This window comes from Pygocentrus nattereri, chromosome 18 (assembly GCF_015220715.1).
Source record: "Pygocentrus nattereri isolate fPygNat1 chromosome 18, fPygNat1.pri, whole genome shotgun sequence".
Taxonomy (NCBI): domain Eukaryota; kingdom Metazoa; phylum Chordata; class Actinopteri; order Characiformes; family Serrasalmidae; genus Pygocentrus; species Pygocentrus nattereri.
This window is the reverse complement of record NC_051228.1, coordinates 34,848,581-34,861,158: the sequence shown is the minus strand read 5'-3', so window position 1 is coordinate 34,861,158 and position 12,578 is coordinate 34,848,581. Positions and strand designations below refer to the sequence as shown.

The window sequence follows — 12,578 nt, the reverse complement described above, 5'->3', positions numbered from 1 at the left end:
CGTTTTAGAACCACTGGGGGTCCCAAAGAGTCTAAAAGGTTTAGTGTCATAACTATGTAGTCAATGTCATACTCGCATTATGAACTCTAAGCAGATTTTCTACATGAAAAAAATTAAACAGCTTTTTTGAAAATTGCTGCTATTGTGCCCTGTAAAGAGAAATGTTCCAAACCCTACACCTTTGGTCCTGCGTACATTTTCCTACCTGATGTCACTGGATCCTCCAAGTCCTCTAGAATAATTCTATGTAATCTACCACTGCTGTGCCAGTGAAGGTCAGTGAATGTCAGTGCATTTCATATAACATCAACAACTTAAACTGTACTCTACTACTGCCAAAGCAACTCAGCTACCACAGTAGATGAAGCTTGAGGGTTAGCATGAGTTTTGGTGAGTTATTTGACAGTTATTATGTCAGTTCTGTGTGTGGCAGTGTTAGACTGCATCCAGGAATCCACATTTCGGCTCCCTAACAACAACGAAATTCAGCAGATCCAGAAACGTTTGAGCCAAAAAATGGCAAAAACGCATTTATTTAACATTTAGTGACAGCAATAATTTCCTTTTTCTCATGGAGAAAATGTGCTTATTTCCTATTATGTGCAGGACATCAACTGCGGAATGATGTCAACTCCAGAGGCGTAATACAGAGCAGGGAAGTCGTGTTATTCCGTAGTCAGCGTCACGCCCATATTAGAAACTCTGGGTCGAAGCTGAATTTCTCTATGGCAAAAATGAATGAAAATCACTGCCATCATGCACAACTTACTAGCTTTGGTTACTTAGTAGCAAACGCTGGTAGTACTGATGAATTAAGAGAGAATTTTGTAATTCGTGTAAATTCTTCACAAGAGTAAATATGAGCAAAAACCCCTAATTCTGCCAGCATGCATGCTTAAAAGCACCCGAATTAGCCACTTAGTGCTGCCCAAAGATGCTCAAAGATGGAAGGTTTTCTTTTTCATAAGCCCAGCGATGTCTTCTTAAAGAATGCATTTACTGATTCATTTGCCTCAACTCAATGTAGCCAATTCACTTTTTTTTTTGCAGCATCTGACCGCAAAAAACATCAATGATCTGTGGAAAACAACTGCAGTCAGCTTAAATAATTCTGATCATCTGAAATAATGGTAATTAGGTAATTACGCAATACTTGTGACCGGCCTAGATGGTGAAAAAAATGAACAAAATTATCACTTTTGTAAAACTTATAGTCACAGAAACTGACATATTCATTAGTACCTCTACGTCATCATAGTGCGGTGGCAGACCCTGAGACTCCTGAGGCGTGATGTACACGTTGGAGCCAACCAGTGACCCGAAGAAACACTCCAGCTGCTCCTGAATGCGCCACAGCTCATCCTGAACAGAAACACATCCCAAGATCTGATCAAGTCAGAAGCATCACACCATAACACAGACTCCACCTGCTCAGTCTTCTGGCCTTCATGTTGAGGCCCCGACACATGAAAGTGCTCACCTTGAACCTCTGAGGCTGGTGGAACTGTATGGTGGCTCTCTTCTGATCAAAGTCTTTCCTCAGCTGGGTGTAGTTCACTCGTCCCTCTTTGTTCATCACTTTCTTCTTGCCGTTGACACAGCGGCACACGTTTAGGTCTCGGGCGTATTCCAGGCCCTGGGCACACAGCTGCTTGAGGTCAGACAGCTGGAAGAGGGACTGGTAGTAGGAGGTCAGTGCGGGGTCTGATCTCTGCAGCAGCAATGGCTTCTTCTCCCAGTACTGCTGGAAGAACTGATTCACGTCCATGGGGGCAATTAGACTCTGGAACAAGCTGGATGGGGAGTCAAAGCACAGAGGACTGTCTGTCTTTCTCTGTTTAGCAGACATCCCCTCTTCCTTCTCCTCCGGGCTCCTCACTGCGGATCTCCCTTTTTTTGGCATCTCTGTCCAGCAGATAAACTCGTAGATGATCTTGTTTGGTGCGGACAGAAAGAAATTGTTCAGTCTCTAATTAGTCTTTGGAAATAACAGCCTATTTCTTGACCTGCCTGGCCAACTTCATCCCAAAATACAGGGAAAATTACGCTGATTTTTCACAATTCCGGCAAGACTCAATGGTTCAGATGTAAACAAAGTCATTCAAGGTGGTTTCGTTGTAAAGAAATTTGGATTTCTTTGCAACAAGGTGACGGGAACCAGGGGCTGTGATGTCAACACTAACAAAGCCTTTTAAATTTACTATCTTGTATGATCAGTGAGTTTTTATATGTTAATGTTGATGATGGTGAAACAGTGGTACATCTGGAAAAAGCTGTTTTCTTTGGGGATTATTTTGTCTTCCATCACCCTGCATGTACATCTCCACGCAGCTGTGTTTAAAATGCATTTTAGGCCAAAGGTTCTCAAAACTATAGTAAAACAAACCACCAGGCAGCTTATTTTTAACCATTTCATGTAATAACCTTCTGCCATGTAGTAGTTATTGGCATTGAACACTTTCACCACCACTGTGAAGAATTCTGTGGAAAGGTTTCTCGAGAGTCTGTTTCATATCAAACCACTCAGAAAAGTTCTGCATATTTAAATAGTTTAGACGTAAACAAAGTCATGCAGAGTGTTTTGGTGTGAAATGTTTAATTCTAACGAAACTTACTGAGTCACAATCGTTCACAGTGGCAGTGATAGGAACCGGACATCTGAGGAGTGCCTATAAATGCTTGCTGGCAGACAATTTTTCCATGAAATGTTTATGAAAGCTGATATCTGAGGCACTGTTTTACAGTAGTGGTGTGATTAAGTTTTGCCCCAAGTTGCATGTTAATCACTTTACTCTAATCCAGTCATATTGGGAGGAACAATGAAGGGTGTTCTACACCAAACAGTCCCCAAAGAAAACTTTTCCCCCAGATTTCCACTATTTTCTCATCATCGCCATCACATGTATACGGAGCCCCGCTGGCGACATTCTGTATAAATAAAAATAATGTGTGGCCACAATTTAGTTAATGCGGGAACAAGATATGCAAGTCGTGGCCATGACATAGTAAGGCGTGGGAACGAGATCTTAATGCGTGGCCATGACTTTGTAAGGCATGATCTCATTCCCGAGCCTTACTAAGTTGTAGCCACTCCTTAATTATCTACTTACTAATTCGCGGGCATGCATTAGGATCTCGTTCCCACATGTTAATAGTGCATGGCTGCTCATTATTTTTTATTTATATGGCATGTCACCAGCAGGGCTCTGTACATGTAAAAGCACAGAGGACACGTAAATAAAAAGGGTGTAATTTATAATGTTTTAGACATCAGGACTTCTGGTTCCTAACACTGTAAGTTTCCCTACAAAGGAATTATTTACATTTACGGCATTTGTCTGAGGCTCTTATCCAGAGCGACTTACAATTTGATCATTTTACACAGGTAGGACAAGGCGGTGTTAGGAGTCTTGCCCAAGGACTCTTATTGGTGTAGTGTAGGGTGTTTACCCAGGTGGGGACTGAACCCCAGTCTACAGTGTAGAAGGCAGTGGTATTAAACACTACACTAACCAACACTATTTCACACCAAACCACTCTGAATGACTGTTTACATCTTAAGCACTAACTTAGGCAGGCGTTTCTGAGAAATCAGTGATCTTAACTGTTCTTCATTGTTTGGATGTCTGACTGACTCTAACTGACGAGAATTAAAATGACCAACTGGACAAACTGGCACAGAACGAAAGAGAAAGAGATATTTGGACTTTTTAACAGGATTCATTAATTTTTTATGATTAAAATGTTGAGAAACTGGAAGGTTTGTCGTGGTTTATCAGAGAAACGCCATCGTAAATGGGAATTCCAGCACTGATAAGGTTTGGAAACCACAGTCAAATTACTGACCACGGTGACCAGCCTGCTGGACCGAAAGGCAACCAAAACTCAGTCAGTAGCACTACGAACTAAAGTTAGTGAAGATGACCAGCAACACAAAGATCTGCACTTACTCAGTCCCACGTGAAACCTCGGCGTCACACCGCTAACCCTCCGACTAGAAACACGCGTCTTCACCATCGTTCTACGTGTAACCTGACCAGAACCCCACACCCACTGCTGGAAGGGATTTAAAGGGGAATGACGCCGATTTTTAAGTCTGTATAATTCACCGGTTGAAGTGTCAACAAAGCCATAGAGTGGTTTGCTGCAAACTGGTTCACTGTACCAGCGTAGAGTTCTTTACAGTGATGGCGACAGGATAATAAAGCCATTTTGTTCTCTTCGAAACAAGCAGTGAAGCTGTACATCTTCTGAGGTTTCACTCCTGTGGTGTTGATGTGTTTGTGACTCAGTGGTCTGGTGGACCCACCATATTATTGGTTTTTAAGTCAGCACAGCCGTTACAATTTATGTAAAAATACCATGTTTAAAATATCACAACTTTAGCAGCTGTAGCCAGTCAGCAGCCTGTCCATGTTGTCCACCCTCACACAGGCCACGTAGGAGAACAGAGTGAAGGACACAGCACCTCCACACACCCCCCCCCCCAACAAGTTGACCCTAACATCACGTGTTATATAAATGTGTGGGGGTGGACAATGTGAAGAGACTAAAAATGGGTTATATGTTCTTCACAGAAAATAAGCAAAGGCCAGGAAATCTGGGGTTGAAATAATAATAAATCACATCATATTTTCTTTTGGTAAACATTTTAAATAGGACGCCACATTTGGGGTTATTAGGTAATGCTGATAATGTTCAAATTATACAGTCCTATGACACTGGTCATTTTTTAAATAAGATGTGGCCACAGATTACTATTTTGAGGCCACACCTTATTAAACTAATGATGTCATCTTAGGGGCTCCATATGAAATAGCAATAAATCTGAAAAAGGAAATTTTTTTCTTTCCCCACTCTCTAACAGGTTTCTTCAGGGTAGCTTCTGAAGACATTGGACCTCATTCAACAACCGTTCTTAAGAAGAAATTTCTTCTTAAAACCCACTTTTCTGACATTCACTACTGTTGTCTCATTTGGGGTTTGTTCATAACAGGAGAAAACATGTACACGAGAGGTGTTATCAGTTCTGTGGTTTAACACGTCATGAATCTGACGGAGATTCTTAGAGATTTTCTTAGGAACTTCCTCAAGAACATTTTAAAAAAGAAGATATTGGTGAACAAGGCCCTTTAAACTCTTTAAATATCTGGTTCATATCACCACCACTGTGGTCCATTCTGATTCGACCAGTTGCTCTAGGACTGAGCACTTCACGTCAGGCCATTCTGAATTCATCTTCAAAGCCTAATCATCTCTGCTCTGCCATGTTCCTTACTTTGAGCCTTTTGTGGCTTCCAGGTCCTCAGCATCACTTTTCATTTCTTCCGTTTGTGACAGGCATAATTGCTTTGCAGTGCACATTTCCAAACATGTACTTTTAATAAGCCATTCATCATTCTAACGCCCTTCATCCATAAAACCCCAGACGAGTAATTGACAACTCCAAATTACTCACACAAAAATCACATGATATAAAAAAAATGCAGAACCATCATTAACCAACCTTTGACATCTGTGTTTACATCATGAGTGAGAACACAACTCAGAGTCTTACATGACAACACTTACAGTGATGTTCCAGTAACAGTGCCACAGGCTGAGACGGGCTCTAAGTGTTTCATTATAAAAGAAGTCTTCAGTGTGAGATGAGAGCATGCTGGACCTGCGCTCGTGGGCGTCTCCTCAGGCTGAAGCAGCCGTGCAGCTCATCACAGCTGCAGCCATGGGCTTGTATGCATCAAATACTTCAAAGTATGAATGCTGATCTGGGTTCTGCCGTCACCGCTGTTATGGTTTTATTTCCCGACATTAAGAGATCAGCACTCTTACTCTGAGGTTTGAAATGTGTGAACTGAGTGCATGTCACTGCGGCACATTAGCAGTCTCAGCTGGTGTCTCTCGCTCTGGAAACTCCAGCTTCTCACACTCTGTGAGCTTGAGTGGTAAGTGCTGAGCGATCTCGTTGGGGTCTGTGTAGAAGGCAGGAGGAACATGCTGCAGAGAAAGGAAACATCATCAAAGAGAAGCACAGCATAAAAGAAGCATAAATAAATGGTTTTGTGTGGAAATATTCTTAAATATTTAATGAAATATTAAACAAGACGATCTCTAAAAAGCTAAGAGGCGTCTCGTAATTCATGACGAAATAATATTAACGAAAATGTCCAAATAAACAAAGAATAAGGCAATTAAGGTGGCAATGCCAGGGACCATCTAAGACAACTAGGGCGATTTTAAGGAATTGCAAATACCATCAAGGCATGATCCATTAAGTATATATACAAAAAGTATATGGTTTACTGTGGAAAAGTCAGAGACCAGCCTTCATTCATTTAATTTCCGGTCCAAAACAGAAATTAAATGCAAGCTTCTCATTTTCAGCATCAGAGAAAAGGGCATAACACATATATTTAGTTGTTGAGGCATGTGTAGTATTTATTGCATCCACCCTTTCCTTTATTACAGCTTCCACTCTTTTCAAGAGACTAGCTTTCAGTTTTTCAAAGAAATCTGCCATTAACACCTGTACTTAATGGTTGTTTTGACTGGAATGTACATAAATATACATACACTTTATATGTATCATTTATCTCAGTAAATATCTCACCTGCAGAGCTGATACTTTGCTTTCTCGAGTGCTAAACTCTCTCAGCATGTAGTTCTTCCCACCCTGCAGTCAAAAGAATGAGAGAATGAGGCTCAACACCAACTAAACATCACTGCATCACTCGACTGTCATTCATTTCACAAGCTCAAGCTCACTATATTTACTCTACCAGGATGTAGAACCTATAACACAGAGATTTACATGAAAACAGTCTCAGAAAAGTGCTGATGTAGAATCAGTTCTGCCAGTTTAAGTGATACTTTATTAATCCCACAAACGGGGAAATTCCACCTCCGCATTTAACCCATCCGTGAAGTGAAACACCACATACACACTAGTGAGTAGACACACACACACTAGGGGGCAGTGAGCACACTTGCCCGGAGCGGTGGGCAGCCCTATCCACGGCGCCCAGGGAGCAATTGGGGGCTAGGTGTCTTGCTCAAGGACACCTCAGTCATGTGCTGTCGGCTCAGGGGATCGAACCGGCAACCTTCCGGTCACAGGGCAAGTTCCCTAACCTCCAGCCCACGACTGCCCAATGAAAGTTTAATGTAAGAATGCTAAAAACAGATTATACAGTTACATACTTTTCTCAAGCACTTCTGATGGCTGGAAGAGTTTTACTTGCCTCATGATAGAGTCGTGTGTCATTGATCCGGATTAGCACTCCATCCACTCTCAGGAAGAAGCGCAGCAGTACAAAAAAACTAGTGGGCATCACTCTCTGAAACAGACATCACAGCAGTTTAAAACTCCAAAGTCTGAATTCAAGACAAATTTCCAATCAAAATGTCAATCAGCATCACTTTCCTCTCCAGGTTATGGTGACAGACTCTTCTAGGTCTGGACATTTTACGAATATCTGCCATGTGTTCTCTCTTGCATAATTACAGACAGTCCATCAACATAATAAACGGGTGGAAACTGGCATCACTCACGATTTTAACACTGATCATGGAAACGCCGTGATCATGGAGTTCGTCCTCGAACAGCAACACATCCTCAAAGAACATGATCTGCTCTCGAGCCTTCAGTTTCTCCAAGTCTATCCGCTCTGTTGTTGGAGTCACCTGAGTAACACACAGAGAACATTTCTCTCTCTCTCAGAATGGTTTCATTGGTCTGAAAGTGGTGAATCGACTGTATCAATTTTGTTTTATGCTTTATAAATAGTTCCTTCAGTAACATTTACCGCAGCGCTCAACACCTCAGGATAAGCGTTCTCTCTACCCTAGTTGTAACTAGTGAAGTTACTTTCTCCAGGTAGACAAAGAACTTTCTGTAAGTCGCTCTGGATTAAGAGCATCTGCTAAACACTGTAATTGTAAATGTGTTTTTGGCTTATTTTGAAAAATAACTTATTTCTACCAAATTAATCAAATCATAGTAAAATTTGTGGTTTTGTTTTGCACTGAATGGTTTCAGTAATTAACACCCCTAATTACTCAGTAATTACTAAGTCAGCTTTATATTTTTATACTAATCCACACTGCCACAGGACATTCATCAGACAATCATACGCCAAAAAACCTTGATCTGCAGGTCTTCGCCGAGTAATGTCCCTCTGTAATCTGTCGTATACGTCCAATCATAGCGCTTCACCACTTCTTTGTGTTCAGAATCAGCTCTGCCGGAATTCAGGAACAGAAAAATTAAAGGATGTTACAAGACCGGCACCAGAATTTTGTGACTGAAATGCAGTCTTTTTTTTCAGTATTTGCACTTTTTTATTTTGAGGAGAGCAAAGAATTTCCAATAAAACTGTAGACATCTGTAATAATTAGGAGCCTGATACATTTCTTTAACTTGTTTTAAATGTAGCCCAGTTAGTTCCTAATAAAACAAGGGAAGAACAATACAAAACAATTTGTACCTCCGAGATACAAGAAACTTCAGAAATACACATACAAGATATATAAATATTCTAATACAGTGTAAATGTTGTGAAAGCACTAACATTGCGAGAGTCGGCTGAATTTAAGTGAATTTGTGATTACAGATTCCTGGAGATCAAAAACCCTAATTCTCAAGTGTCTGGATGTTTCGTTAATACCATGTCACCCACCTGCTTTCCTGCCACTCCTGAGCACAAGCCACTTTCACCATGTCCTGTGCGTTGTTAACACGTTTGAGAGCATCGATGGCATTGAATTCAATGCCGAACCCATCAGTGTGCTGAATGCGCAGAACGTTGTCTCCAAATAGCATCTCCGGAAGACAGGGCATGTGCATCTCCTCTGCTAACCTGGAACACAATAAATGACTGGTAAAATGTCTCATCAGTAGCTTATGTATCAAAACAAGTTGTGGATGACTGTCAGAATTACTTATTTATTTAAAGAATATACGAAATATTCAACCGTCAGACTAATACATTATCAGACACCATATAAGAGTATGTGAATGGTGCTCTCAGCAATATCATCATGCCATCCAAGCACATCAGACATCAGAGAGTAAGGATGCAACCCAACAACCTGCATAATAATAAACCTATATGTCTAAAGGGAATGCATACATACACATATACTCACTCAATAAACCTATATGTCTAAAGGGAATGCATACATACACATATACATATACTCACCCACTCACACACCCACTCACACACCCACTCACACACCCACTCACACACTCACTCACACACTCACTCACTCACACACTCACTCACACACTCACTCACACTCACACACTCACTCACACACTCACTCACACACTCACTCACACACTCACTCACACACTCACTCACACACTCACTCTCACTCACTCTCACACTCACTCTCACACTGTCTTATCAGTAGCTTATGTTTCAAAACAAGTTGTGGATGATTGTCAGAATTACTTCTGAATAAGTCTAAAGACGAGTCTGCAGAATTACGCTGCACGTTACACACATTTAGACACATTTGACATGTTTGTTTACACGACTGATATGAATATTGTATAACAGATTTAACATCTTGAGCTTCACAAGTACTCAATTCTGACTCAATACATACATTTTTAGTGATCTGACCCCTTTATTTAAATAGTGTCTTTATAGTGGACCCTGTCCCCTCTAACCATATTCATTCCAGAGAGAACGACTTGGTTTCTTTCTAGCTACCTGGGCTGAACAATGAATCGTTTTTAAATCTAAATCACAATTTAAGACAGAGCAATTTTCACATCGCAAGAACTGCATTTTTTTACAACAGCTTACACTCCTTAAAAATATAGTTCTTCAAGGTTCATGAAAAAGAAGGTCCTTTAGTAAAGACAATCATTCCATGTAGAATCATGAACACGTAAAGACCCATTTGCTTAAAAAGTTCATTGCATGGTAAAATGGTTCTTCGGATTGATGGACAATGTGTTGTATATGGTTCTATGGAGCATCAAAAAGGGTTCTGCTATTGTTACGATGTCAAGCTTGTAACAACACAAGAATATTTTGGTGCTGTATCGAATGCTTTTCAGAAAGGTGCTACATAGAACCATATACAACACACTCTCCGTCAATCTAAAGAGCCACTTCACTATGCAAAGAACTTTTTAAGTATGCAAATGCATCACGAAGTGTTTATGGTTCTACTCAGAACCATTGTCTTTCCTAAAAAAAAACATATTGAAGAACCATCTTTTTTTTAAGTGTGTACATTAGCAAAAATGTTGTTTTAGGTTTTAAGAGGGGCAACAGAACCTAATAAGAGCTTGTAAAATGCTTATAGGTAAGTTAAGACCAATCTACCAAACTTCCATGTGTTGTGACATCACAACCACAACTTACTGGCAGTCTGGCACACTACGTTCAGGGGTCAAGCCTAAAAAGGTGGTCTTCTTGGCCAAAGTAAGTATCAGTTGATAAAAATCGCAATTTAGATTGCAGTCGCAATATTAGTCGGAAAAATCGCAATTCAATATTTTCCCCAAATCGTTCAGCCCTAATGGCTACATCAGTTTAGCTACTTCGATGCTGGTGGTGCCGCATCAGCAATGCTTTACATGAAAAATCACAGAAAAGTAAACAAACTGGACTCAAATTCCTAATTGGTGGAGTTTCTGTAAACCCTTTTCTAGCCTAGGGCATCGTTCACAAATTTCTATTCAGGAGAGTTGATTCTGGATCAGTGTTTATTTGACCACATAGTGACCAAGGTCTATAAAGACTCTGATCCGGGATCAGCAGTCGTATTTTGAGATGGAAACATCACACAATAAATCACCAGCTTTCATGACTAATACAGAACAAACCACTTAAAATAAGTGGATGAATTATTTCACATCATTTCTCATTTACTTTTTTTTCGGTTTCAGCATATGGCAGTGGAAGTGCACTGCAGACTACATCACTTAATGACGCTGGAGGACTTTCACCTGAAATGAGTTCATGAAGCCAGTCTTGTTATAAAAATGATAACAGGACATCAGACCCAGAATTACTCTTTTAGTACTTTTACTTTATACTTAAGTACATTTGAATGTAAATACTTTAGTACTTTTACTCCAGTGGAGGTCTAAAGGGAGGAACTTCTACTTTTACTGGAGCAATATTTTACCTTGGGTGTCTCTACTTTAATTCAAGTACACGATTCACCTCTGCTTAATGCTATCAAACGGACAGTAACTTATCTATGATGTTTACACTACGTACCGTTCAATATCCTTAGACTTCATGATGTGGGTTTTTTCCGCAGTGACTTTCCAAGGTCCAAACGTGAAGTCTTGCTTGCTGCTTTTAAAGCCATGGGAAATGGTCGACATGGCTGGTTATGTTCTTTAGCTGTATGAAAACAGAACAGAAGTCCTTCACGCTTTTGTACATACACATAAACATCTAAAGGGCATAATACAGAACAACATTACAGCCAAATACAATCCACCACCAGCGTCCTTCAGCAGCTTCAACCCTGCTTAGGTAGGTTAGCTGAGCTCCTCACGGTCATTCAGACCAAGCTGAAGCCTCCTATTCGCCACCTTCTTGTGCGAATTTTCCAGTTCCACCTTAAATACTCAACTACCTCGTACACCAGAATGTAACTGCTACCCCTTTTAAGATGGAACGGAAAAATTCGAACAAGAAACTGGAGTTAGAAGCTTCAGCTGCGCGTCATTTAGCCAGCACGCTTGCTTATTTTGCTATTTTCTACTATCCCAATTTGAGCTGACAGCTTGCAGACTTTATTAACGATATTCAGAAACCGACAGCACCTCCGACTATTCACCAAACCTGCTTATAAAGACCAGCGCCACGGCTCCGGCTAACTGCTAAAAACAGAGCGCTGCTGCTAACGCCAGGCACCGTTTATCCTCTCGAAGAAGTGCCGTGAAACTCTACAAAGTCATACGAAGCCACCGTCGTGGATTGCTTAGCTACCCGAAACATGTAAATATGGTCATCCGTACTTTTAAACTCGCATTAAACACCCAGCAGTCATTCACTTTAGCTTTAGCTGTTAGCACACTCAGCTAAACCCCACCAGCAGCTCCATGAACCAAATGTGTCCGACGTTAAACACGAGCCAACATCGTAGTTTCACAGTTCCGCCTTCATGTTTACGGTTTGTTTATTTATTTATTTGTTTAAAGAATATACGAAATATACAACCAACGTCAGACTAATACATTATCAGACACCATGTAAGAGAATGCGAATGGTGCTCTCAGCAATATCATCATACCATCCAAGCACATCAGACATCAGAGAGTAAGGATGCAACACAACAACCTGCATAATATTAAACTTATATGTCCCTCCCCCTCTCTTTCTCTTTCTCTCTCACTCTCTCTTTCTAACTCTTTATCACTCTCACTCTTTCACTCTCTCACACACACTATCTCTCTCTCACACACTCACTCTCTCTCTCTCTCTTTCTCTCTCTCTCTCACTCTCTCATAAACTCTCACTCTATCTCTCTCCCTCTCACACTCTCTTTCTTTCTTTCCCTGTCTCTCACACTCTCTCTCTTTCACTGTCTCTCTC

General features: G+C 40.7%; 2 protein-coding genes across 4 annotated transcripts in view; both read right to left on the bottom strand.

The window, feature by feature from the left end:
* riox2 (ribosomal oxygenase 2) overlaps positions 1 to 4,056 on the bottom strand; it is a 13,126-nt gene extending 9,070 nt beyond the window's left edge. The window contains exons 1-3 of the mRNA XM_017691378.2: positions 3,951 to 4,056; positions 1,481 to 1,933; positions 1,243 to 1,362 (exon numbers count right to left, since the gene is read on the bottom strand). Of these exons, the coding sequence (XP_017546867.2) occupies positions 1,243 to 1,362; positions 1,481 to 1,903 (543 nt within the window). The 5' untranslated portion in view covers positions 1,904 to 1,933; positions 3,951 to 4,056. The remainder of the gene's footprint in view (positions 1 to 1,242; positions 1,363 to 1,480; positions 1,934 to 3,950) is intronic.
* Positions 4,057 to 5,363: 1,307 nt separating this feature from the next.
* tiprl (TIP41, TOR signaling pathway regulator-like (S. cerevisiae)) lies at positions 5,364 to 12,136 on the bottom strand. 3 transcript variants are annotated; one of them, XM_017691374.2, is made up of 8 exons: positions 12,002 to 12,136; positions 11,250 to 11,378; positions 8,679 to 8,858; positions 8,144 to 8,240; positions 7,552 to 7,683; positions 7,242 to 7,337; positions 6,611 to 6,673; positions 5,364 to 5,997 (listed from the first exon to the last, which is right to left on the bottom strand). In XM_017691374.2, exons 2-8 carry the CDS (start codon positions 11,357 to 11,359, stop codon positions 5,866 to 5,868), a joined length of 810 nt encoding a protein of 269 aa, XP_017546863.2. In that variant the 5' UTR covers positions 11,360 to 11,378; positions 12,002 to 12,136; the 3' UTR covers positions 5,364 to 5,865. The 3 variants fall into 3 exon arrangements, with proteins under 3 accessions (XP_017546863.2, XP_017546865.2, XP_017546864.2); XM_017691376.2 differs by lacking the exon at positions 12,002 to 12,136 and adding an exon at positions 11,826 to 11,927; XM_017691375.2 differs by lacking the exon at positions 12,002 to 12,136 and adding an exon at positions 11,462 to 11,750.
* Between the last annotated feature and the right edge of the window lie 442 nt (positions 12,137 to 12,578).

Bases quoted from the DNA above. Each gene is read 5' to 3' on its own strand.
- tiprl (XM_017691374.2), bottom strand. From the start codon at position 11,359: ATGTCGACCATTTCCCATGGCTTTAAAAGCAGCAAGCAAGACTTCACG. The intron at 8,241-8,678 runs GTGGGTGACATG...GAATTCCGGCAG, and splicing joins CAGGAGTGGCAGGAAAGCAG to AGCTGATTCTGAACACAAAG. The intron at 7,684-8,143 runs GTTTTTTGGCGT...TGTGTTACTCAG, and splicing joins GCGAAGACCTGCAGATCAAG to GTGACTCCAACAACAGAGCG.